Source organism: Scyliorhinus torazame, chromosome 24 (assembly GCF_047496885.1).
Source record: "Scyliorhinus torazame isolate Kashiwa2021f chromosome 24, sScyTor2.1, whole genome shotgun sequence".
NCBI lineage: Eukaryota > Metazoa > Chordata > Chondrichthyes > Carcharhiniformes > Scyliorhinidae > Scyliorhinus > Scyliorhinus torazame.
In genome coordinates this window covers 7,755,557-7,783,328 of record NC_092730.1, presented here as the reverse complement: position 1 = coordinate 7,783,328, position 27,772 = coordinate 7,755,557, and the positions used below count along the sequence as shown (strand labels likewise).

Genomic DNA, 27,772 nt, shown 5'->3' with positions numbered 1-27,772 from the left:
CTCCCACAGGATCTCGATCCCGGACACGCAGCTCTCACAGGATCCCGATCCCAGACACCCAGCTCCCACAGGATCCCGATCCCGGACACCCAGCTCCCACAGGATCCCGATCCCGGACACCCAGCTCCCACAGGATCCCGATCCCGGACACCCAGCTCCCACAGGATCCCGATCCCGGACACCCAGCTCCCACAGGATCCCGATCCCGGACACCCAGCTCCCAAAGGATCCCGATCCCGCACACCCAGCTCCCACAGGATCCCGATCCCGCATACCCAGCTCCCACAGGATCCCGATCCCGGACACCCAGCTCCCACAGGATCCCGATCCCGGACACCCAGCTCCCTCAGGATTCCGATCCCGCACACCCAGCACCCACAGGATCCCGATCCCGCATACCCAGCTCCCACAGGATCCCGATCCCGCACACCCAGCTCGCTCAGGATCCCTATCCCGGACACGCAGCTCCCACAGGATCCCGATCACGCAGCTCGCTCAGGATCCCGATCCCGGACACGCAGCTCCCACAGGATCCCGATCCCGGACACGCAGCTCCCACAGGATCCCGATCACGCAGCTCGCTCAGGATCCCGATCCCGGACACGCAGCTCCCACAGGATCCCGATCCCGGACACGCGGCTCCCACAGGATCCCGATCCCGGACACGCAGCTCCCACAGGATCCCGATCACGCAGCTCGCTCAGGATCCCGATCACGCAGCTCGCTCAGGATCCCGATCCCGGACACGCAGCTCCCACAGGATCCCGATCCCGGACACCCAGCTCCCACAGGATCCCGATCCCGGACACCCAGCTCCCACAGGATCCCGATCCCGGACACCCAGCTCCCACAGGATCCCGATCCCGGACACCCAGCTCCCACAGGATCCCGATCCCGGACACCCAGCTCCCAAAGGATCCCGATCCCGCACACCCAGCTCCCACAGGATCCCGATCCCGCATACCCAGCTCCCACAGGATCCCGATCCCGGACACCCAGCTCCCACAGGATCCCGATCCCGGACACCCAGCTCCCTCAGGATTCCGATCCCGCACACCCAGCTCGCTCAGGATCCCGATCCCGGACACGCAGCTCCCACAGGATCCCGATCACGCAGCTCGCTCAGGATCCCGATCCCGGACACGCAGCTCCCACAGGATCCCGATCCCGGACACGCAGCTCCCACAGGATCCCGATCACGCAGCTCGCTCAGGATCCCGATCCCGGACACGCAGCTCCCACAGGATCCCGATCCCGGACACGCGGCTCCCACAGGATCCCGATCCCGGACACGCAGCTCCCACAGGATCCCGATCACACAGCTCGCTCAGGATCCCGATCCCGGACACCCAGCTCCCACTGGATCCCGGACACGCAGCTCCCACAGGATCCCGATCCCGGACACCCAGCTCCCACAGGATCCCGATCCCGGATATCCAGCTCCCACAGGATCCCGATCCCGGACACCCAGCTCCCACAAGATCCCAGACACGCAGCTCCCACAGGATCCCGATCCCGGACACCCAGCTCCCACAGGATCCCGGACACCCAGCTCCCACAGGATCCCGGACACACAGCTCCCACAGGATGCTGATCCCGGACTCCCAGCTCCCACAGGATGCTGATCCTGGACTCCCAGCTCCCACAGGAACCCAGACACGCAGCTCCCACAGGATCCCGAACCCGGACACCCAGCTCCCACAGGATCCCGATCCCGGACACCCAGCTCGCTCAGGATCCCGATCCCGGACACGCAGCTCCCACAGGATCCCGATCACGCAGCTCGCTCAGGATCCCGATCCCGGACACGCAGCTCCCACAGGATCCCGATCCCGGACACGCAGCTCCCACAGGATCCCGATCACGCAGCTCGCTCAGGATCCCGATCCCGGACACGCAGCTCCCACAGGATCCCGATCCCGGACACGCGGCTCCCACAGGATCCCGATCCCGGACACGCAGCTCCCACAGGATCCCGATCACGCAGCTCGCTCAGGATCCCGATCACGCAGCTCGCTCAGGATCCCGATCCCGGACACGCAGCTCCCACAGGATCCCGATCCCGGACACCCAGCTCCCACAGGATCCCGATCCCGGACACCCAGCTCCCACAGGATCCCGATCCGGGACACCCAGCTCCCACAGGATCTCGATCCCGGACATGCAGCTCTCACAGGATCCCGATCCCGGACACCCAGCTCCCACAGAATCCCGATCCCACACACCCAGCTCCCACAGGATCCCACACACCCAGCTCCCACAGGATCCCGATCCCGCACACCCAGCTCCCACAGGATCCCGATCCCGGACACCCAGCTCTAACAGGATCCCGATCCCGGACACCCAACTCCCACAGGATCCCAATCCCGGACACCCAGCTCCCAGAGTATCCCGATCCCGGACACCTAGCTCCAACAGGACCCCGCACACCCAGCTCCCACAGGATCCCGATCCCGGACACCCAGCTTCCTCAGGATCCCGGACATCCAGCTCCCACAGGATCCCGATCCGGGACACCCAGCTCACTCAGGATTCCGATCCCACACACCCAGCTCCCACAGGATCTCGATCCCGGACACGCAGCTCTCACAGGATCCCGATCCCAGACACCCAGCTCCCACAGGATCCCGATCCCGGACACCCAGCTCCCACAGGATCCCGATCCCGGACACCCAGCTCCCACAGGATCCCGATCCCGGACACCCAGCTCCCACAGGATCCCGATCCCGGACACCCAGCTCCCACAGGATCCCGATCCCGGACACCCAGCTCCCAAAGGATCCCGATCCCGCACACCCAGCTCCCACAGGATCCCGATCCCGCATACCCAGCTCCCACAGGATCCCGATCCCGGACACCCAGCTCCCACAGGATCCCGATCCCGGACACCCAGCTCCCTCAGGATTCCGATCCCGCACACCCAGCACCCACAGGATCCCGATCCCGCATACCCAGCTCCCACAGGATCCCGATCCCGCACACCCAGCTCGCTCAGGATCCCGATCCCGGACACGCAGCTCCCACAGGATCCCGATCACGCAGCTCGCTCAGGATCCCGATCCCGGACACGCAGCTCCCACAGGATCCCGATCCCGGACACGCAGCTCCCACAGGATCCCGATCACGCAGCTCGCTCAGGATCCCGATCCCGGACACGCAGCTCCCACAGGATCCCGATCCCGGACACGCGGCTCCCACAGGATCCCGATCCCGGACACGCAGCTCCCACAGGATCCCGATCACGCAGCTCGCTCAGGATCCCGATCACGCAGCTCGCTCAGGATCCCGATCCCGGACACGCAGCTCCCACAGGATCCCGATCCCGGACACCCAGCTCCCACAGGATCCCGATCCCGGACACCCAGCTCCCACAGGATCCCGATCCCGGACACCCAGCTCCCACAGGATCCCGATCCCGGACACCCAGCTCCCACAGGATCCCGATCCCGGACACCCAGCTCCCAAAGGATCCCGATCCCGCACACCCAGCTCCCACAGGATCCCGATCCCGCATACCCAGCTCCCACAGGATCCCGATCCCGGACACCCAGCTCCCACAGGATCCCGATCCCGGACACCCAGCTCCCTCAGGATTCCGATCCCGCACACCCAGCTCGCTCAGGATCCCGATCCCGGACACGCAGCTCCCACAGGATCCCGATCACGCAGCTCGCTCAGGATCCCGATCCCGGACACGCAGCTCCCACAGGATCCCGATCCCGGACACGCAGCTCCCACAGGATCCCGATCACGCAGCTCGCTCAGGATCCCGATCCCGGACACGCAGCTCCCACAGGATCCCGATCCCGGACACGCGGCTCCCACAGGATCCCGATCCCGGACACGCAGCTCCCACAGGATCCCGATCACACAGCTCGCTCAGGATCCCGATCCCGGACACCCAGCTCCCACTGGATCCCGGACACGCAGCTCCCACAGGATCCCGATCCCGGACACCCAGCTCCCACAGGATCCCGATCCCGGATATCCAGCTCCCACAGGATCCCGATCCCGGACACCCAGCTCCCACAAGATCCCAGACACGCAGCTCCCACAGGATCCCGATCCCGGACACCCAGCTCCCACAGGATCCCGGACACCCAGCTCCCACAGGATCCCGGACACACAGCTCCCACAGGATGCTGATCCCGGACTCCCAGCTCCCACAGGATGCTGATCCCGGACTCCCAGCTCCCACAGGAACCCAGACACGCAGCTCCCACAGGATCCCGAACCCGGACACCCAGCTCCCACAGGATCCCGATCCCGGACACCCAGCTACCACAGGATCCCGGACACGCAGCTCCCACAGGATCCTGATCGCGGACACCCAGCTCCCACAGGATCCTGATCCCGGATATCCAGCTCCCACAGGATCCCGATCCCGGACACCCAGTTCCCACGGGATCCCGATCCCGGACACCCAGCTCCCACAGGATCCCGATCCCGGACACCCAGCTGCCACAGGATCCCGATCCCGGACAGCCAGCTCCCACAGGATCCCGACCCCGGACACCCAGCTCCCAGAGTATCCCGATCCTGGACACCCAGCTCCCAGAGTATCCCGATCCGGGACACCCAGCTCCCACAGGATCCCAATCCCGCACACCAAGAGGATCCCGATCCCGGACACCCAGCTCCCACAGGATCCCGATCCCGGACACCCAGCTCCCAGAGTATCCCGATCCCGGACACCCAGCTCCCACAGGATCCCGCACACCCAGCTCCCACAGGATCCCGCACACCCAGCTCCCTCAGAATCCGGGACATCCAGCTCCCACAGGATCCCGATCCGGGACACCCAGCTCCCACAGGATCTCGATCCCGGACACGCAGCTCTCACAGGATCCCGATCACCCAGCTCCCACAGGATCCCGATCCCGGACACCCAGCTCCCACAGGATCCCGATCCCGGACACCCAGCTCCCACAGAATCCCGATCCCACACACCCAGCTCCCACAGGATCCCAATCCCGCACACCCAGCTCCCACAGGATCCCGATCCCGCACACCCAGCTCCCACAGGATCCCACACACCCAGCTCCCACAGGATCCCGATCCCGCACACCCAGCTCCCACAGGATCCCGGACACCCAGCTCCCACAGGATCCCGATCCCAGACATCCAGCTCCCACAGGATCCCGATCCCGGACACCCAGCTCCCACGGGATCCCGATCCCGGACACCCAGCTCCCACGGGATCCCGATCCCGGACACCCAGCTCCCACAGGATCCCAATCCCGGACACCCAGCTCCCACAGGATCCCAATCCCGGACAGCCAGCTCCCACAGGATCCCGATCCCGGACACCCAGCTCCCAGAGAATCCCGACCCCGGACACCCAGCTCCCACAGGATCCCGATCCGGTACACCCAGCTCTAACAGGATCCCGATCCCGGACACCCAACTCCCACAGGATCCCAATCCCGGACACCCAACTCCCACAGGATCCCAATCCCGGACACCCAGCTCCAACAGGACCCCGCACACCCAGCTCCCACAGGATCCCGATCCCGGACACCCAGCTCCCTCAGGATCCCGGACATCCAGCTCCCACAGGATCCCGATCCGGGACACCCAGCTCCCTCAGGATTCCGATCCCACACACCCAGCTCCCACAGGATCTCGATCCCGGACACGCAGCTCTCACAGGATCCCGATCCCAGACACCCAGCTCCCACAGGATCCCGATCCCGGACACCCAGCTCCCACAGGATCCCGATCCCGGACACCCAGCTCCCACAGGATCCCGATCCCGGACACCCAGCTCCCACAGGATCCCGATCCCGGACACCCAGCTCCCACAGGATCCCGATCCCGGACACCCAGCTCCCAAAGGATCCCGATCCCGCACACCCAGCTCCCACAGGATCCCGATCCCGCATACCCAGCTCCCACAGGATCCCGATCCCGGACACCCAGCTCCCACAGGATCCCGATCCCGGACACCCAGCTCCCTCAGGATTCCGATCCCGCACACCCAGCACCCACAGGATCCCGATCCCGCATACCCAGCTCCCACAGGATCCCGATCCCGCACACCCAGCTCGCTCAGGATCCCGATCCCGGACACGCAGCTCCCACAGGATCCCGATCACGCAGCTCGCTCAGGATCCCGATCCCGGACACGCAGCTCCCACAGGATCCCGATCCCGGACACGCAGCTCCCACAGGATCCCGATCACGCAGCTCGCTCAGGATCCCGATCCCGGACACGCAGCTCCCACAGGATCCCGATCCCGGACACGCGGCTCCCACAGGATCCCGATCCCGGACACGCAGCTCCCACAGGATCCCGATCACGCAGCTCGCTCAGGATCCCGATCACGCAGCTCGCTCAGGATCCCGATCCCGGACACGCAGCTCCCACAGGATCCCGATCCCGGACACCCAGCTCCCACAGGATCCCGATCCCGGACACCCAGCTCCCACAGGATCCCGATCCCGGACACCCAGCTCCCACAGGATCCCGATCCCGGACACCCAGCTCCCACAGGATCCCGATCCCGGACACCCAGCTCCCAAAGGATCCCGATCCCGCACACCCAGCTCCCACAGGATCCCGATCCCGCATACCCAGCTCCCACAGGATCCCGATCCCGGACACCCAGCTCCCACAGGATCCCGATCCCGGACACCCAGCTCCCTCAGGATTCCGATCCCGCACACCCAGCTCGCTCAGGATCCCGATCCCGGACACGCAGCTCCCACAGGATCCCGATCACGCAGCTCGCTCAGGATCCCGATCCCGGACACGCAGCTCCCACAGGATCCCGATCCCGGACACGCAGCTCCCACAGGATCCCGATCACGCAGCTCGCTCAGGATCCCGATCCCGGACACGCAGCTCCCACAGGATCCCGATCCCGGACACGCGGCTCCCACAGGATCCCGATCCCGGACACGCAGCTCCCACAGGATCCCGATCACACAGCTCGCTCAGGATCCCGATCCCGGACACCCAGCTCCCACTGGATCCCGGACACGCAGCTCCCACAGGATCCCGATCCCGGACACCCAGCTCCCACAGGATCCCGATCCCGGATATCCAGCTCCCACAGGATCCCGATCCCGGACACCCAGCTCCCACAAGATCCCAGACACGCAGCTCCCACAGGATCCCGATCCCGGACACCCAGCTCCCACAGGATCCCGGACACCCAGCTCCCACAGGATCCCGGACACACAGCTCCCACAGGATGCTGATCCCGGACTCCCAGCTCCCACAGGATGCTGATCCCGGACTCCCAGCTCCCACAGGAACCCAGACACGCAGCTCCCACAGGATCCCGAACCCGGACACCCAGCTCCCACAGGATCCCGATCCCGGACACCCAGCTACCACAGGATCCCGGACACGCAGCTCCCACAGGATCCTGATCGCGGACACCCAGCTCCCACAGGATCCTGATCCCGGATATCCAGCTCCCACAGGATCCCGATCCCGGACACCCAGTTCCCACGGGATCCCGATCCCGGACACCCAGCTCCCACAGGATCCCGATCCCGGACACCCAGCTGCCACAGGATCCCGATCCCGGACAGCCAGCTCCCACAGGATCCCGACCCCGGACACCCAGCTCCCAGAGTATCCCGATCCTGGACACCCAGCTCCCAGAGTATCCCGATCCGGGACACCCAGCTCCCACAGGATCCCAATCCCGCACACCAAGAGGATCCCGATCCCGGACACCCAGCTCCCACAGGATCCCGATCCCGGACACCCAGCTCCCAGAGTATCCCGATCCCGGACACCCAGCTCCCACAGGATCCCGCACACCCAGCTCCCACAGGATCCCGCACACCCAGCTCCCTCAGAATCCGGGACATCCAGCTCCCACAGGATCCCGATCCGGGACACCCAGCTCCCACAGGATCTCGATCCCGGACACGCAGCTCTCACAGGATCCCGATCACCCAGCTCCCACAGGATCCCGATCCCGGACACCCAGCTCCCACAGGATCCCGATCCCGGACACCCAGCTCCCACAGAATCCCGATCCCACACACCCAGCTCCCACAGGATCCCAATCCCGCACACCCAGCTCCCACAGGATCCCGATCCCGCACACCCAGCTCCCACAGGATCCCACACACCCAGCTCCCACAGGATCCCGATCCCGCACACCCAGCTCCCACAGGATCCCGGACACCCAGCTCCCACAGGATCCCGATCCCAGACATCCAGCTCCCACAGGATCCCGATCCCGGACACCCAGCTCCCACGGGATCCCGATCCCGGACACCCAGCTCCCACGGGATCCCGATCCCGGACACCCAGCTCCCACAGGATCCCAATCCCGGACACCCAGCTCCCACAGGATCCCAATCCCGGACAGCCAGCTCCCACAGGATCCCGATCCCGGACACCCAGCTCCCAGAGAATCCCGACCCCGGACACCCAGCTCCCACAGGATCCCGATCCGGTACACCCAGCTCTAACAGGATCCCGATCCCGGACACCCAACTCCCACAGGATCCCAATCCCGGACACCCAACTCCCACAGGATCCCAATCCCGGACACCCAGCTCCAACAGGACCCCGCACACCCAGCTCCCACAGGATCCCGATCCCGGACACCCAGCTCCCTCAGGATCCCGGACATCCAGCTCCCACAGGATCCCGATCCGGGACACCCAGCTCCCTCAGGATTCCGATCCCACACACCCAGCTCCCACAGGATCTCGATCCCGGACACGCAGCTCTCACAGGATCCCGATCCCAGACACCCAGCTCCCACAGGATCCCGATCCCGGACACCCAGCTCCCACAGGATCCCGATCCCAGACACCCAGCTCCCACAGGATCCCGATCCCGGACGCCCAGCTCCCACAGGATCCCGATCCCGGACACCCAACTCCCACAGGATCCCAATCCCGGACACCCAACTCCCACAGGATCCCAATCCCGGACACCCAGCTCCAACAGGACCCCGCACACCCAGCTCCCACAGGATCCCGATCCCGGACACCCAGCTCCCTCAGGATCCCGGACATCCAGCTCCCACAGGATCCCGATCCGGGACACCCAGCTCCCTCAGGATTCCGATCCCACACACCCAGCTCCCACAGGATCTCGATCCCGGACACGCAGCTCTCACAGGATCCCGATCCCAGACACCCAGCTCCCACAGGATCCCGATCCCGGACACCCAGCTCCCACAGGATCCCGATCCCGGACACCCAGCTCCCACAGGATCCCGATCCCGGACGCCCAGCTCCCACAGGATCCCGATCCCGGACACCCAGCTCCCTCAGGATTCCGATCCCGCACACCCAGCTCCCACAGGATCCCGATCCCGGACACCTAGCTCCCAAAGGATCCCGATCCCGCACACCCAGCTCCCACAGGATCCCGATCCCGCATACCCAGCTCCCACAGGATCCCGATCCCGGACACCCAGCTCCCACAGGATCCCGATCCCGGACGCCCAGCTCCCACAGGATCCCGATCCCGGACACCCAGCTCCCACAGGATCCCGATCCCGCACACCCAGCTCCCACAGGATCCCGATCCCGCACACCCAGCTCCCACAGGATCCCGATCCCGCACACCCAGCTCCCACAGGATCACAATCCCGGACCCCCCGCTCCCACAGGATCCCGATCCAACACACCCAGCTCCCACAGGATTCCGATGTCCCACACCCAGGTCCCGCAGGATCCCAAACACGCAGCTCTCACAGGATCCCGATCCCACACCCATCTCCCACAGGATTCCAATCTCCCACAGGATCCCGTCCCCGCACACCCAGCTCCCACGGGATTCCAATCTCCCACACCCAGGTCCCACAAGATCACGGTCCCGCACACCCAGCTCCCACAGGATCCCGGACTCGCAGCTCCCACAGGATCCCGATCCCGCACACCCAGCTCCCACAGGATCCCGGACACCCAGCTCCCACATGATCCCGATCCCGCACACCCAGCTCCCACAGGATCATGATCCCGCACACACAGCTCCCACAGGTTTCCAATCCCGGACACCCAGCTCCCACATGATCCCGATCCCGCACACCCAGCTCCCAGAGTATCCCAATCCCGGACACCCAGCTCCCAGAGTATCCCGATCCCGGACACCCAGCTCCCACAGGATCCCGATCCCGGACACCCAGCTCCCACAGGATCCCGATCCCGGACACCCAGCTCCCACAGGATCCCGATCCCGCACACCCAGCTCCCACAGGATCCCAATCCCGGACACCCAGCTCCCACAGGATCCCGATCCCGGACACCCAGCTCCCACAGGATCCCGCACACCCAGCTCCCACAGGACCACGATCCCCCATGCCCAGCTCCCACAGGATCCCAATCCCGGACACCCAGTTCCCACCGGATCCCGGACACCCAGCTCCCACCGGATCCCGGACACCCAGCTCCCACAGGTTTCCAATCCCGGACACCCAGCTCCCACAGGATCCCGATCCCAGATACCCAGCTCCCACAGGTTCCAGGACACCCAGCTCCCACAGGATCCCGATCCCGCACACCCAACTCCCACAGGATCCCGATCCCGCACACCCAGCTCCGACAGGTTTCCAATCCCGGACACCCAGCTCCCACAGGATCCCGCACACCCAGCTCCCACAGGACCACGATCCCCCACGCACAGCTCCCACAGGATCCCGATCCCGGACACCCAGCTCCCACCGGATCCCGGACACCCAGCTCCCACCGGATCCCGGACACCCAGCTCCCACAGGTTTCCAATCCCGGACACCCAGCTCCCACAGGATCCCGATCCCAGATACCCAGCTCCCACAGGTTCCAGGACACCCAGCTCCCACAGGACCACTATCCCGCACACCCAGCTCCCACAGGATCCCGATCCCGCACACCCAGCTCCGACAGGTTTCCAATCCGGACACCCAGCTCCCACAGGATCCCGCACACCCAGCTCCCACAGGACCACGATCCCGCACCCCCAGCTCCCACAGGATTCCGATCCCGCACACCGAGCTCCCACAGGATCCTGATCCCGGACACCAAGCTCCCACAGGATCCCACACACCCAGCTCCCAGAGGATCCCGATCCCGGACACCCAGCTCCCAGAGTATCCCGACCCCAGACACCCAGCTCCCATAGTATCCCGATCCCGGACACCCAGCTCCCACAGGATCCCGATCCCGGACACCCAGCTCCCACAGGATCCCGGACACGCAGCTCCCACAGGATCCCGATCCCGGACACCCAACTCCCAACGGATTCCGATCCCGGACACCCAAAGGATCCCAAAGGGGGCCGAGTCTGTGGGAAAACATGAGAGATTTATCACGGATCGGGTCGGGGCAGAATCAAAGGGCAGAACAGCCTCCTCTGTGACCCGGCCGCCGACCCCCAGTGACCCGCCTGCCGACCCCGCGACCCGGCCGCCGACCCCCCGCGACCCGGCTGTTGCCCCGCTACCTCGCGGTGTTTATTCCTGCCTGCAAGGAGTAACTGATCGAAGCCCTAAACAAGCACACCGGCTTCCCTTGTTCCCCACCCCTCCCCTCCCCTCCTGCCGTTCCCCAGCTACCCCCTTCTGCAACCCCCTCCCGCTGTGCCAGTCTTTTACCTGCTTTGCCCGCTCCTCCTGCTGGATCATGATGGCCGCCTGCTGTTGTGCCAGTTTGAGTCGCTCCTCCTCAGAAAGGGTAGACGGGTCCACCGAGGGCATGTGGAGACGCGGGCCCATTCCCGGCGGGACCACGCCCAGGGTGAAGCCCATCTGCATCCCAGGCAGAGGGGGCATGCGGGAAACTCCCATCGCGCGGGGAGGGAGCTGCATACCAGGCACCTGGCAGAGAGGAAACGGAGACGTTAGCCGGGCGAGCGAGGGTAGTGCCAAACCCGACACCACTCCCTCACGTCAGGGTGGCGAGATTCCAACACTGGCGAAGGTCAGCTTACCTGCCCGGGCAGCGGCGGCAATGGGTGCCCCTTATCCATGTCATCGCACCGCAGAGGACGGGTCAAGGCCACTCCATTCTGTGAAGGCAGAGGACAGGTCACTGCGCTGCCGCAGGACAGATCGCAAAGCCCAGGTTCAACCCACCGAACCGGAACCAGTCACGGAGCAAACGTCAAAAACCCCCTCGCTGGGAACATATCTCCCGGAAAACCCACCCTCCATCAATAATTAAAGCTTCACTCGAGTGACGAGGCTCGTACATACAGACAGAGACCTTCACCTGCACATCTTTGGGTTGTGGGGGTGAGACCCACGCAGACACGGGGAGAATGTGCAAAATCCTCACGGACGGTGACCCCGGGGGCCGGGATTTGAACCCGGGTCCTCGGCTCCGCGAGGCAGCAGTGCTAACCACCGCGCCTCCTAAACTTACTGAAACTTAAATATCATCATAGATTATCATAGAATTTACAGTGTAGGAAGCCATTCGGCCCATCGAGTCTGCACCGGCTCTTGGAAAGAGCACCCTACTCAAGGTCAACACCTGCACCCTATCCCCATAACCCAGCAACCCCACCCAACACTAAGGGCAATTTTGGACACTAAGGGCAATTTATCATGGCCAATCCACCTAACCTGCACATCTTTGGACTGTGGGAGGAAACCGGAGCGCCCGGAGGAACCCCACGCACACACGGGGTGGATGTGCAGACTCCGCACAGACAGTGACCCAAGCCGGGAATCGAACCTGGGACCCTGGAGCTGTGAATCGTAGAATTTACAGTGCAGAAAGGAGGCCATTCGGCCCATCAAGTCTGCATCGGCTCTTCGAAATGAAATGAATGAAAATCACTTCTGGTCACAAGTAGGCTTCAAATGAAGTTACTGTGAAAAGCCCCTAGTCGCCACATTCCGGCGCCTGTTCGGGGAGGCTGGTACGGGAATTGAACCGTGCTGCTGGCCTGCCTTGGTCTGCTTTCAAAGCCAGCGATTTAGCCCAGTGTGCTAAACCAGCCCCTAAAGCCTCCCCTGTGGGAGGAAGCCGGAGCACCCGGAGGAAACCCACGCACACACGGGGAGGATGTGCAGACTCCGCACGGACAGTGACCCAAGCCGGGAATCGAACCTGGGACCCTGGAGCTGTGAAGCAATTGTGCTATCCACAAGGCTACCGTGCTGCCCTTATCGCAGAGAGTAGTGGGGGCTGTGGGTCATTCAATATATTTGGGGCTGACAACTTTTCAGAATTGTTTAACAGAGCGTTTGCAATGACGGAGTGGACAAGGCTCTGGAGAAAGTGGAGAACAGGAGCAGACAGGCTGGCAGGGACAGAATGGACCGAAGGACCTCGTTCCGTGCTGTAAATCCCGAGGACTCGACAGGATGTGGAGGGTTAAGGGACCAGGCAGGACAGGGGGTGTACGGCCAGACTTGATCACGCTGCCGTTGGATACAGCCAAAGCTGGTTCCATACACTCTTCCAAAAACGTCCTCCTGCCGCGTGAGAGCGAGTCACGGGGGTCAGAGTGTTCACAGCACGAGGCCATTCAATCTGACTCAGTCGCTGCTTCAAGGAGCCAAACAGGTCTGCACCCCCAATAGGTGACAGAGATAGGGAGGGTTACAGGGGCTGGAGGTGACAGAGATAGGGAGGGTTACAGGGGCTGGAGGAGGTTACAGAGATAGGGAGGGTTACAGGGGCTGGAGGAGGTTACAGAGATAGGGAGGGTTACAGGGGCTGGAGGAGGTTACAGGGATGGGGAGGGTTACAGGGGCTGGAGGAGTTTACAGAGATAGGGAGGGTTACAGGGGCTGGAGGAGGTGACAGAGACAGGGAGGGTTACAGGGGCTGGAGGAGGTTACAGAGATAGGGGGGGGTTACAGGGGCTGGAGGAGTTTACAGAGATAGGGAGGGTTACAGGGGCTGGAGGAGGTGACAGAGATAGGGAGGGTTACAGGGGCTGGAGGAGGTTACAGAGATAGGGAGGGTAACAGGGGCTGGAGGAGTTTACAGAGATAGGGAGGGTTACAGGGGCTGGAGGAGGTGACAGAGATAGGGAGGGTTACAGGGGCTGGAGGAGGTTACAGAGATAGGGAGGGTTACAGGGGCTGGAGGAGATTACAGAGATAGGGAGGGTTACAGGGGCTGGAGGAGGTTACAGAGATAGGGAGGGTTACAGGGGCTGGAGGAGGTTACAGAGATAGGGAGGGTTACAGGGGCTGGAGGAGATTACAGAGATAGGGAGGGTTACAGGGGCTGGAGGAGGTTACAGAGATAGGGAGGGTTGTAGGGGCTGGAGGAGGTTACAGAGATGGGGAGGGTTACAGGGGCTGGAGGAGGTTAAAGAGATAGGGAGGAGATAATTACTGTCCATGTGACAGAGTAAGAATGAATTATTCTAAGGGCAGCACGGTGGCCCAGTGGTTAGCACTGCTGCCTCACTCCCAGGTTCGATCCCGGCCCCGGGTCACTGTCCGTGTGGAGTTTGCACATTCTCCTCGTGTCTGCGTGGGTCTCAGCCCCACAACCCAAAGATGTGCAGGGCAGGTGGATTGGCCGCGCTAAATTGCCCCTGAATTGGATAAAATGAATTGGGTACTCTAAATTTATAAACAAAGGAATGAATTCTAATTGTGGAAGTTGGTGGATCTGAACCTTTTAGGATCTGCCGCCTGTCAAAATCATTCTATTTTGAAATTGTTAAAGATTTGAACCCAGCGTCACACATGCAACAAGCTGAAAATAATTCCTCTTTTCATATTTCTGTGACCATTGCTCCTCGTTCGTGTCTGAATGAAATCTCTCCACAACAGACCCTCAATCACCCAGGACTGTCAATGGTGTTGGGACTGCTCCTGACTGCCCCCTGCTGTCACTGTCCATTCAATGCTGCCGTCCTTTATAGTGAGATATTGATAACAGCAACATCAGTGTGTAACACAGGAGCAGACCATTCGGCCCATCTGCTGGTGTCTCTGTCCCACCCCGTCGACACATCCCCCATCTCCATATCCTTCTATTCCTCTCTCCCTTGTGCTGATCCAGCTTCCCGCCTTGAATGTATCGACACAATTCACCTCGATCGCTCGCCGCGGGAGCGAGCCCCGCGCGCTCGCCGCGGGAGCGAGCCCCGCGCGCTCGCCGCGGGAGCGAGCCCCGCGCGCTCGCCGCGGGAGCGAGCCCCGCGCGCTCGCCGCGGGAGCGAGCCCCGCGCGCTCGCCGCGGGAGCGAGCCCCGCGCGCTCGCCGCGGGAGCGAGCACCGCGCGCTCGCCGCGGGAGCGAGCCCCGCGCGCTCGCCGCGGGAGCGAGCCCCGCGCGCTCCCCGCGGGAGCGAGCCCCGCGCGCTCCCCGCGGGAGCGAGCCCCGCGCGCTCCCCGCGGGAGCGAGCCCCGCGCTCTCCCCGCGGGAGCGAGCCCCGCGCTCTCCCCCGCGGGAGCGAGCCCCGCGCTCTCCCCGCGGGAGCGAGCCCCGCGCTCTCCCCGCGGGAGCGAGCCCCGCGTTCTCCCCGCGGGAGCGAGTCCCGCGTTCTCCCCGCGGGAGCGAGTCCCGCGTTCTCCCCGCGGGAGCGAGTCCCGCGTTCTCCCCGCGGGAGCGAGTCCCGCGTTCTCCCCGCGGGAGCGAGTCCCGCGTTCTCCCCGCGGGAGCGAGTCCCGCGTTCTCCCCGCGGGAGCGAGTCCCACGTTCTCCCCGCTCCCCGTGGGAGCGAGTCCCACATCCTCCCCGCGGGAGCGAGTCCCACATTCTCCCCGCTCCCCGTGGGAGCGAGTCCCACATTCTTCCCGCGGGAGCTAGTCCCACATTCTCCCCGCTCCCCGTGGGAGCGTGTCCCACATTCTCCCCACTCCCTGTGGGAGCGAGTCCCACGTTCTCCCCCACTCCCCGTGGGAGCGAGTCCCACATTCCCCGTGGGAGCAAGTCCCACATTCTCCCCACTCCCCGTGGGAGCGAGTCCCACGTTCTCCCCACTCCCCGTGGGAGCGAGTCCCACGTTCTCCCCACTCCCCGTGGGAGCGAGTCCCACGTTCTCCCCACTCCCCGTGGGAGCGAGTCCCACGTTCTCCCCACTCCCCGTGGGAGCGAGTCCCACGTTCTCCCCACTCCCCGTGGGAGCGAGTCCCACATTCCCCGTGGGAGCGAGTCCCACATTCTCCCCGCTCCCCGCGGGAGCGAGTCCCACGTTCTCCCCGCGGGAGCGAGTCCCACGTTCTCCCCGCTCCCCGCGGGAGCGAGTCCCACGTTCTCCCCGCTCCCCGCGGGAGCGAGTCCCACATTCTCCCCGCTCCCGCGGGAGCGAGTCCCACATTCTCCCCGCTCCCCGCGGGAGCGAGTCCCACATTCTCCCCGCTCCCCGCGGGAGCGAGTCCCACATTCTCCCCGCTCCCCGCGGGAGCGAGTCCCACATTCTCCCCGCTCCCCGCGGGGAGCGAGTCCCACATTCTCCCCGCTCCCCGCGGGAGCGAGTCCCACATTCTCCCCGCTCCCCGCGGGAGCGAGTCCCACATTCTCCCCGCTCCCCGCGGGAGCGAGTCCCACATTCTCCCCGCTCCCCGCGGGAGCGAGTCCCACATTCTCCCCGCTCCCCGCGGGAGCGAGTCCCACATTCTCCCCGCTCCCCGCGGGAGCGAGTCCCACATTCTCCCCGCGGGAGCGAGTCCCCACATTCTCCCGCGGGAGCGAGTCCCACATTCTCCCCGCGGGAGCGAGTCCCACATTCTCCCCGCGGGAGCGAGTCCCACATTCTCCCCGCGGGAGCGAGTCCCACATTCTCCCCGCGGGAGCGAGTCGCACATTCTCCCCGCGGGAGCGAGTCCCACATTCTCCCCGCGGGAGCGAGTCCCACATTCTCCCGCGGGAGCGGGAGTCCCACATTCTCCCGCGGGAGCGAGTCCACATTCTCCCCGCGGGAGCGAGTCCCACATTCTCCCCGCGGGAGCGAGTCCCACATTCTCCCCGCGGGAGCGAGTCCCACATTCTCCCCGCTCCCCGCGGGAGCGAGTCCCACATTCTCCCCCGCGGGAGCGAGTCCCACATTCTCCCCGCGGGAGCGAGTCCCACATTCTCCCCGCTCCCCGCGGGAGCGAGTCCCACATTCTCCCCGCTCCCCGCGGGGAGCGAGTCCCACATTCTCCCCGCGGGAGCGAGTCCCACATTCTCCCCGCTCCCCGCGGGCGCGAGTCCCACATTCTCCCCGCTCCCCGCGGGCGCGAGTCCCACATTCTCCCCGCTCCCCGCGGGAGCGAGTCCCACATTCTCCCCGCTCCCCGCGGGAGCGAGTCCCACATTCTCCCCGCTCCCCCGCGGGAGCGAGTCCCACATTCTCCCCGCTCCCCGCGGGAGCGAGTCCCACATTCTCCCCGCTCCCCGCGGGAGCGAGTCCCACATTCTCCCCGCTCCCCGCGGGAGCGAGTCCCACATTCTCCCCGCTCCCCGCGGAGCGAGTCCCACATTCTCCCCGCTCCCCGCGGGAGCGAGTCCCACATTCTCCCCGCTCCCCGCGGGGAGCGAGTCCCACATTCTCCCCGCTCCCCGCGGGAGCGAGTCCCACATTCTCCCCGCTCCCCGCGGGAGCGAGTCCCACATTCTCCCCGCTCCCCGCGGGAGCGAGTCCCACATTCTCCCCGCTCCCCGCGGGGAGCGAGTCCCACATTCTCCCCGCGGGAGCGAGTCCCACATTCTCCCCGCGGGAGCGAGTCCCACATTCTCCCCGCTCCCCGCGGGAGCGAGTCCCACATTCTCCCCGCTCCCCGCGGGAGCGAGTCCCACATTCTCCCCGCTCCCCGCGGGAGCGAGTCCCACATTCTCCCCTCTCCCCGCGGGAGCGAGTCCCACATTCTCCCCGCTCCCCGCGGGAGCGAGTCCCACATTCTCCACGCTCCCCGCGGGGAGCGAGTCCCAACATTCTCCCCGCTCCCCGCGGGAGCGAGTCCCACATTCTCCCCGCTCCCCGCGGGAGCGAGTCCCACATCTCCCCGCTCCCGCGGGAGCGAGTCCCCACATTCTCCCCGCTCCCCGCGGGAGCGAGTCCCACATTCTCCCCGCTCCCCGCGGGAGCGAGTCCCACATTCTCCCCGCTCCCCGCGGGAGCGAGTCCCACATTCTCCCCGCTCCCCGCGGGAGCGAGTCCCACATTCTCCCCGCGGGAGCGAGTCCCACATTCTCCCCGCGGGAGCGAGTCCCACATTCTCCCCGCGGGAGCGAGCCCCGCGTTCTCCCCGCGGGAGCGAGTCCCGCGTTCTCCCCGCGGGAGCGAGTCCCGCGTTCTCCCCGCGGGAGCGAGTCCCCGCGTTCTCCCCGCGGGAGCGAGTCCCGCGTTCTCCCCGCGGGAGCGAGTCCCGCGTTCTCCCCGCGGGAGCGAGTCCCGCGTTCTCCCCGCGGGAGCGAGTCCCACGTTCTCCCCGCTCCCCGTGGGAGCGAGTCCCCACATCCTCCCCGCGGGAGCGAGTCCCACATTCTCCCCGCTCCCCGTGGGAGCGAGTCCCACATTCTTCCCGCGGGAGCTAGTCCCACATTCTCCCGCTCCCCGTGGGAGCGTGTCCCACATTCTCCCCACTCCCTGTGGGAGCGAGTCCCACGTTCTCCCCACTCCCCGTGGGAGCGAGTCCCACATTCCCCGTGGGAGCAAGTCCCACATTCTCCCCACTCCCCCGTGGGAGCGAGTCCCACATTCTCCCCCACTCCCCGTGGAGCGAGTCCACGTTCTCCCCACTCCCCGTGGGAGCGAGTCCCACGTTCTCCCCACTCCCGTGGGAGCGAGTCCCACGTTCTCCCCACTCCCCGTGGGAGCGAGTCCCACGTTCTCCCCACTCCCCGTGGGAGCGAGTCCCACATTCCCCGTGGGAGCGAGTCCCACATTCTCCCCCGCTCCCCGCGGGAGCGAGTCCCACGTTCTCCCCGCGGGAGCGAGTCCCACGTTCTCCCCGCTCCCCGCGGGAGCGAGTCCCACGTTCTCCCCGCTCCCCGCGGGAGCGAGTCCCACATTCTCCCCCGCTCCCCGCGGGAGCGAGTCCCACATTCTCCCCGCTCCCCGCGGGAGCGAGTCCCACATTCTCCCCGCTCCCCGCGGGAGCGAGTCCCACATTCTCCCCGCTCCCCGCGGGAGCGAGTCCCACATTCTCCCCGCTCCCCGCGGGAGCGAGTCCCACATTCTCCCCGCTCCCCGCGGGAGCGAGTCCACATTCTCCCCGCTCCCCGCGGGAGCGAGTCCCACATTCTCCCCGCTCCCCCGCGGGAGCGAGTCCCACATTCTCCCCGCTCCCCGGGGAGCGAGTCCCACATTCTCCCCGCTCCCCGCGGGAGCGAGTCCCACATTCTCCCCGCGGGAGCGAGTCCCACATTCTCCCCGCGGGGAGCGAGTCCCACATTCTCCCCGCGGGAGCGAGTCCCACATTCTCCCCGCGGGAGCGAGTCCCACATTCTCCCCGCGGGAGCGAGTCCCACATTCTCCCCGCGGGAGCGAGTCCCACATTCTCCCCGCGGGAGCGAGTCGCACATTCTCCCCGCGGGAGCGAGTCCCACATTCTCCCCGCGGGAGCGAGTCCCACATTCTCCCCGCGGGAGCGAGTCCCACATTCTCCCCGCGGGAGCGAGTCCCACATTCTCCCGCGGGAGCGAGTCCCACATTCTCCCCGCGGGAGCGAGTCCCACATTCTCCCCGCGGGAGCGAGTCCCACATTCTCCCCGCTCCCCGCGGGGAGCGAGTCCCACATTCTCCCCGCGGGAGCGAGTCCCACATTCTCCCCGCGGGAGCGAGTCCCACATTCTCCCCGCTCCCCGCGGGAGCGAGTCCCACATTCTCCCCGCGGGAGCGAGTCCCACATTCTCCCCGCTCCCCGCCGGGCGCGAGTCCCACATTCTCCCCGCTCCCCGCGGGCGCGAGTCCCACATTCTCCCGCTCCCCGCGGGAGCGAGTCCCACATTCTCCCCGCTCCCCCGCGGGAGCGAGTCCCACATTCTCCCCGCTCCCCGCGGGAGCGAGTCCCACATTCTCCCCGCTCCCCGCGGGAGCGAGTCCCACATTCTCTCCCCGCTCCCCGCGGGAGCGAGTCCCACATTCTCCCAGTCCCACATTCTCCCCGCTCCCCGCGGGAGCGAGTCCCACATTCTCCCCGCTCCCCGCGGGGAGCGAGTCCCACATTCTCCCCGCTCCCCGCGGGAGCGAGTCCCACATTCTCCCCGCTCCCCGCGGGAGCGAGTCCCACATTCTCCCCGCTCCCCGCGGGAGCGAGTCCCACATTCTCCCCCGGCTCCCCGCGGGAGCGAGTCCCACATTCTCCCCGCTCCCCGCGGGAGCGAGTCCCACATTCTCCCCGCTCCCCGCGGGAGCGAGTCCACATTCTCCCCGCGGGAGCGAGTCCCACATTCTCCCGCGGGAGCGAGTCCCACATTCTCCCCGCGGGAGCGAGTCCCACATTCTCCCCGCTCCCCGCGGGAGCGAGTCCCACATTCTCCCCGCTCCCCGCGGGAGCGAGTCCCACATTCTCCCCTCTCCCCGCGGGAGCGAGTCCCACATTCTCCCCGCTCCCCGCGGGAGCGAGTCCCACATTCTCCCCGCTCCCCGCGGGAGCGAGTCCCACATTCTCCCCGCTCCCCGCGGGAGCGAGTCCCACATTCTCCCCGCTCCCCGCGGGAGCGAGTCCACATTCTCCCCGCTCCCCGCGGGAGCGAGTCCCACATTCTCCCCGCTCCCCGCGGGAGCGAGTCCCACATTCTCCCCGCTCCCCGCGGGAGCGAGTCCCACATTCTCCCCGCGGGAGCGAGTCCCACATTCTCCCCGCTCCCCGCGGGAGCGAGTCCCACATTCTCCCCGCTCCCCGCGGGAGCGAGTCCCACATTCTCCCCCGGGAGCGAGTCCACTCGGGAGCGAGTCCCACATTCTCCCCGCGGGAGCGAGTCCCACATTCTCCCCGCGGGAGCGAGTCCCACATTCTCCCCGCGGGAGCGAGTCCACATTCTCCCCGCGGGAGCGAGTCCCACATTCTCCCCGCGGGAGCGAGTCCCACATTCTCCCCGCGGGAGCGAGTCCCACATTCTCCCCGCGGGAGCGAGTCCACATTCTCCCCGCGGGAGCGAGTCCCACATTCTCCCCGCGGGAGCGAGTCCCACATTCTCCCCGCTGGGAGCGAGTCCCACATTCTCCCCGCGGGAGCGAGTCCCACATTCTCCCCCGCGGGAGCGAGTCCCACATTCTCCCCGCGGGAGCGAGTCCCACATTCTCCCCGCGGGAGCGAGTCCCACATTCTCCCCCGCGGGAGCGAGTCCCACATTCTCCCCGCGGGAGCGAGTCCCACATTCTCCCCGCTCCCCGCGGGAGCGAGTCCCACATTCTCCCCGCGGGAGCGAGTCCCACATTCTCCCCGCTCCCCGCGGGAGCGAGTCCCACATTCTCCCCGCGGGAGCGAAGTCCCACATTCTCCCCGCTCCCCGCGGGCGCGAGTCCCACATTCTCCCGCTCCCGCGGGAGCGAGTCCCACATTCTCCCCGCTCCCCCGCGGGAGCGAGTCCCACATTCTCCCCGCTCCCCGCGGGAGCGAGTCCCACATTCTCCCCGCTCCCCGCGGGAGCGAGTCCCACATTCTCCCCGCTCCCCGCGGGAGCGAGTCCCACATTCTCCCCGCTCCCCGCGGGAGCGAGTCCCACATTCTCCCGCTCCCCGCGGGAGCGAGTCCCACATTCTCCCGCTCCCCGCGGGAGCGAGTCCCACATTCTCCCCGCTCCCCGCGGGAGCGAGTCCCACATTCTCCCCGCTCCCCGCGGGAGCGAGTCCCACATTCTCCCCGCTCCCCGCGGGAGCGAGTCCCACATTCTCCCCGCTCCCCGCGGGAGCGAGTCCCACATTCTCCCCGCTCCCCGCGGGAGCGAGTCCCACATTCTCCCCGCTCCCCGCGGGAGCGAGTCCCACATTCTCCCCGCTCCCCGCGGGAGCGAGTCCCACATTCTCCCCGCTCCCCGCGGGAGCGAGTCCCACATTCTCCCCGCTCCCGCGGGAGCGAGTCCCACATTCTCCCCGCTCCCCGCGGGAGCGAGTCCCACATTCTCCCCGCTCCCCGCGGGAGCGAGTCCCACATTCTCCCCGCTCCCCGCTGGGAGCGAGTCCCACATTCTCCCCGCTCCCCGCGGGGAGCGAGTCCCACATTCTCCCCGCGGGAGCGAGTCCCACATTCTCCCCGCTCCCCGCGGGAGCGAGTCCACATTCTCCCCCGCTCCCGTGGGAGCGAGTCCACATTCTCCCCGCTCCCCGTGGGAGCGAGTCCCACATTCTCCCCGCTCCCTGTGGGAGCGAGTCCCACATTCTCCCCGTTCCCCGTGGGCGCGAGTCCCACATTCTCCCCGCTCCCCGTGGGAGCGAGTCCCACATTCTCCCCGCTCCCCGTGGGAGCGAGTCCCACATTCTCCCCGCTCCCCGTGGGAGCGAGTCCCACATTCTCCCTGCTCCCCGTGGGAGCGAGTCCCACATTCTCCCTGCTCCCCGTGGGAGCGAGTCCCACATTCTTCCCGCGGGAGCGAGTCCCACATTCTCCCCGCTCCCCGTGGGAGCGTGTCCCACATTCTCCCCGCTCCCCGTGGGAGCGTGTCCCACATTCTCCCCCGCTCCCCGTGGGAGCGTGTCCCACATTCTCCCCGCTCCCCGTGGGAGCGAGTCCCACATCCTCCCCGCGGGAGCGAGTCCCACATCCTCCCCGCTCCCCGTGGGAGCGAGGTCCCACATTCTTCCCGCGGGAGCGAGTCCCACATTCTCCCTGCTCCCCGTGGGAGCGAGTCCCACATTCTTCCCGCGGGAGCGAGTCCCACATTCTCCCCGCTCCCCGTGGGAGCGAGTCCCACATTCTCCCCACTCCCCGTGGGAGCGAGTCCCACGTTCTCCCCACTCCCCGTGGGAGCGAGTCCCACGTTCTCCCCAGTCCCCGTGGGAGCGAGTCCCACGTTCTCCCCACTCCCTGTGGGAGCGAGTCCCACGTTCTCCCCACTCCCCGTGGGAGCGAATCCCACGTTCTCCGCACTCCCCCTGGGAGCGAGTCCCCCGCTCTCCCCCACTCCCCGTGGGAGCGAGTCCCACGCTCTCCCCAGTCCCCGTGGGAGCGAGTCCCACATTCTCCGCACTCCCCGTGGGAACGAGTCGCACGTTCTCCCCGCTCCCCGTGGGAGCGAGTCCCACATTCTCCCCACTCCCCGTGGGAGCGAGTCCCACGTTCTCCCCACTCCCCGTGGGAGCGAGTCCCACATTCCCCGTGGGAGCGAGTCCACATTCTCCCCACTCCCCGTGGGACAAGTCCCACATTCCCTGTGGGAGCGAGTCCCACATTCTCCCCACTCCCCGTGGGAGCGAGTCCCACATTCTCCCCACTCCCCGTGGGAGCGAGTCCCACATTCCCCTCACTCCCCGTGGGAGCGAGTCCCACATTCCCCTCACTCCCCGTGGGAGCGAGTCCCACGTTCTCCCCACTCCCCGTGGGAGCGAGTCCCCCGTTCTCCCCACTCCCCGTGGGAGCGAGTCCCACCTTCTCCCCACTCCCCGTGGGAGCGAGTCCCACGTTCTCCCCACTCACCGTGGGAGCGAGTCCCACGTTCTCCCCACTCCCCGTGGGAGCGAGTCCCACGTTCTCCCCACTCCCCGTGGGAGCGAGTCCCACGTTCTCCCCACCCCGTGGGAGCGAGTCCCACGTTCTCCCCACTCCCCGTGGGAGCGAGTCCCACGTTCTCCCACTCCCCGTGGGAGCGAGACCCACGCTCTCCCCCACTCCCCGTGGGAGCGAGTCCCACGCTCTCCCCCACTCCCCGTGGGAGCAAGTCCCACGCTCTCCCCCACTCCCCGTGGGAGCGAGTCCCACGTTCTCCCCACTCCCCGTGGGAGCGAGTCCCACAATTCTCCCCACTCCCCGTGGGAGCGAGTCGCACGTTCTCTCCCACTCCCCGCGGGGGGCGAGTCCCACATTCTCACCACTCCCCGTGGGAGCGAGTCCCACATTCTCCCCACTCCCCGTGGGAGCGAGTTCTACATTCCCCCCACTCCCCGTGGGAGCGAGTCCACATTCTCCCCCACTCCCCGTGGGAGCGAGTCCCACATTCTCCCCACTCCCCGTGGGAGCGAGTCCCACCTTCTCCCCACTCCCCGTGGGAGCGAGTCCCACGTTCTCCCCACTCCCCGTGGGAGCGAGTCCCACGTTCTCCCCACTCCCCGTGGGAGCGAGTCCCACGTTCTCCCCACTCCCCGTGGGAGCGAGTCCCACGTTCTCCCCACTCACCGTGGGAGCGAGTCCCACGTTCTCCCCACTCCCCGTGGGAGCGAGTCCCACGTTCTCCCCACTCCCCGTGGGAGCGAGTCCCACGTTCTCCGCACTCCCGTGGGAGCGAGACCCACGCTCTCCCCCACTCCCCGTGGGAGCGAGTCCCACGCTCTCCCCCACTCCCCGTGGGAGCGAGTCCCACGCTCTCCCCCACTCCCCGTGGGAGCGAGTCCCACGTTCTCCCCACTCCCCGTGGGAGCGAGTCCCACATTCTCCCCACTCCCCCGTGGGAGCGAGTCCCACATTCTCCCCACTCCCCGTGGGAGCGAGTCCCACGTTCTCCCCACTCCCCGTGGGAGCGAGTCCCACGTTCTCCCCACTCCCCGTGGGAGCGAGTCGCACGTTCTCCCCACTCCCCGTGGGAGCGAGTTCTACATTCCCCCCACTCCCCGTGGGAGCGAGTCCTACATTCCCCCCACTCCCCGCGGGAGCGAGTCCCCACGTTCTCACCACTCCCCGTGGGAGCGAGTCGCACGTTCTCCCCCACTCCCCGCGGGAGCGAGTCCCACATTCTCACCACTCCCCGTGGGAGCGAGTCCCACATTCTCCCCACTCCCCGTGGGAGCGAGTTCTACATTCCCCCCACTCCCCGTGGGAGCGAGTCCCACATTCTCCCCACTCCCCGTGGGAGCGAGTCCCACATTCTCCCCATTCCCCGTGGGAGCGAGTCCCACATTCTCCCCACTCCCCGTGGGAGCGAGTCCCACATTCTCCCCACTCCCCGTGGGAGCGAGTCCCACATTCTCCCCACTCCCCGTGGGAGCGAGTCCCACATTCTCCCCACTCCCCGTGGGAGCGAGTCCCACATTCTCCCCACTCCCCGTGGGAGCGAGTCCCACATTCTCCCCACTCCCCGTGGGAGCGAGCCCCACATTCTCCCCACTCCCCGTGGGAGCGAGTCGCACGTTCTCCCCACTCCCTGTGGGAGCGAGTCGCACGTTCTCCCCACTCCCCGTGGGAGCGAGCCCCACATTCTCCCCACTCCCTGTGGGAGCGAGTCGCACGTTCTCCCCACTCCCTGTGGGAGCGAGTCGCACGTTCTCCCCACTCCCTGTGGGAGCGAGTCGCACGTTCTCCCCACTCCTCGTGGGAGCGAGTCCCACGTTCTCCCCACTCCCCGTGGGAGCGAGCCCCACATTCTCCCCACTCCCCGTGGGAGCGAGTCGCACGTTCTCCCCACTCCGTGGGAGCGAGTCGCACGTTCTCCCCACTCCCCGTGGGAGCGAGCCCCACATTCTCCCCACTCCCCGTGGGAGCGAGTCGCACGTTCTCCCCACTCCCTGTGGGAGCGAGTCGCACGTTCTCCCCACTCCCTGTGGGAGCGAGTCGCACGTTCTCCCACTCCCTGTGGGAGCGAGTCGCACGTTCTCCCCACTCCTCGTGGGAGCGAGTCCCACGTTCTCCCCACTCCCCGTGGGAGCGAGTCCCACGTTCTCCCCACTCCCCGTGGGAGCGAGTCCCACGTTCTCCCCACTCCCCGTTGGGAGCGAGTCCCACGTTCTCCCCACTCCCCGTGGGAGCGAAGTCCCACGTTCTCCCCACTCCTCGTGGGAGCGAGTCCCCATTCTCCCCACTCCCCGTGGGAGCGAGTCCCCCATTCTCCCCACTCCCTGTGGGAGCGAGTCCCACGTTCTCCCCACTCCCCGTGGGAGCGAGTCCCACGTTCTCCCCACTCCCCGTGGGAGCGAGTCCCACGTTCTCCCCACTCCTCGTGGGAGCGAGTCCCCCATTCTCCCCCACTCCCCGTGGGAGCGAGTCCCACGTTCTCCCCACTCCCCGTGGGAGCGAGTCCCACGTTCTCCCCACTCCTCGTGGGAGCGAGTCCCCCATTCTCCCCACTCCCCGTGGGAGCGAGTCCCACATTCTCCCCACTCCCCGTGGGAGCGAGACCCACATTCTCCCCACTCCCTGTGGGAGCGAGTCCCCCATTCTCCCCACTCCCCGTGGGAGCGAGTCCCACATTCTCCCCACTCCCCGTGGGAGCGAGTCCCCCATTCTCCCCCACTCCCCGTGGGAGCGAGTCCCACATTCTCCCCACTCCCCGTGGGAGCGTTTCCCACATTCTCCCCACTCCCCGTGGGGAGCGAGTCCCACATTCTCCCCACTCCCCGTGGGAGCGAGTCCCACATTCTCCCCACTCCCCGTGGGAGCGAGTCCCATATTCTCCCCACTCCCCGTGGGAGCGAGTCCCACATTCTCCCCACTCCCCGTGGGAGCGAGTCCCACATTCTCCCCACTCCCCGTGGGAGCGAGTCCCCACATTCTCCCCACTCCCCGTGGGAGCGAGTCCCACATTCTCCCCACTCCCCGTGGGAGCGAGTCCCACATTCTCCCCACTCCCCGTGGGAGCGAGTCCCACATTCTCCCCACTCCCCGTGGGAGCGAGTCCCACATTCTCCCCACTCCCCGTGGGAGTGAGACCCACATTCTCCCCACTCCCCGTGGGAGTGAGACCCACATTCTCCCCCACTCCCCGTGATTTATTAGTCAGTCTTATAATGATGGCCCCAAGTCCAAGTTTCCCCCCTCACAATTGGAAACGTCGTCTGTATTGAAGCTGTTGTATAGTCGAAGCTGCTGACAGAGGAAATATCGGCCTCTCCACTCTGGGTCAGATCTACGCAAATAGGAGCAGCATCCGGCCATTCAGCCCATCGAGCCTGTTCCACCATTCAACACCATCATGGCTGATTAGGCTTCAACACAATCTCCCTGCTCTCCCCGTCCATCCATCTCAGACTTCAATCTATTCAACAACCAAGTATCCGAGAATTCGAAACGTTCACAACCCTCTTCATCTCACTCACCTGCAAACTGTAATTCTGGAGCCGTTCAATGAGCTCCTCTCGCACACCTTTGAAAACAGAAGACAGGAATATCAGAGGAGCTGGTGGTTACAGCGGAGAAAGAGACAATAACACACCCCGTGCCTCCTCTCTCATTGTTTCATTTTAAACCACTGCTATATCCTGCCCCCCCCCAACTAATTATCTCGCTGTCCCCGGAAGCATAGATTCCTCACACAGTTACAATGCTGTAATCTGGAGTTTTTACAGAGAATAAGGATCCGTTTCCTCCTTGTTATCAGGACGTGGGAGGTCACAGAGCCCTCAGCCTTGCTGAACGAACCCTCCCCCACTTTGGTCAGTGTTACAGGACTATCCGTTCGTGTCACAGTCTGTTAACCAGCCCCTGAAATCCCTCCAATAACTTGCACTGTCCCAAGTGAGGGGTGCCAGGGTATTTAAACCAACAGTGCGATGGGGAGGGGTAGCTCCCCTATCGGGATGTGTAAAAGCACACGGGACTTCTCAACAGAAGACAGTCGACAGCTCGAAATGTAATTCCTTAACACGGAGGGTGGGGAATTTACAGAGCAGGATCGATGGTGTGTGTGTGTGTGTGTGTGTGTGTGGGAGGGGCACAATGTTCATGGGGAACAAGCCGACACAGCAGGAAGCTCAGAAGGAAAGGAGGCGTTAATATTCCAGGCGGCCGTCTCAGACAGACAGCACACAAGACCTAAACTCTCCCTCTCTACGGGCGATGGTGGATCTGCGAGCGACTGTCAGTCAGGTAATGATTTTCAAATCTT

At 65.9% G+C, this 27,772-nt stretch overlaps 1 protein-coding gene across 1 annotated transcript in view; it reads right to left on the bottom strand.

The window, feature by feature from the left end:
• Positions 1 to 27,090, bottom strand: part of sf3b2 (splicing factor 3b, subunit 2) — a 73,895-nt gene extending 46,805 nt beyond the window's left edge. The window contains exons 1-3 of the mRNA XM_072489326.1: positions 26,985 to 27,090; positions 11,894 to 11,971; positions 11,559 to 11,780 (exon numbers count right to left, since the gene is read on the bottom strand). Of these exons, the coding sequence (XP_072345427.1) occupies positions 11,559 to 11,780; positions 11,894 to 11,932 (261 nt within the window). The 5' untranslated portion in view covers positions 11,933 to 11,971; positions 26,985 to 27,090. The remainder of the gene's footprint in view (positions 1 to 11,558; positions 11,781 to 11,893; positions 11,972 to 26,984) is intronic.
• Positions 27,091 to 27,772: the final 682 nt, after the last annotated feature.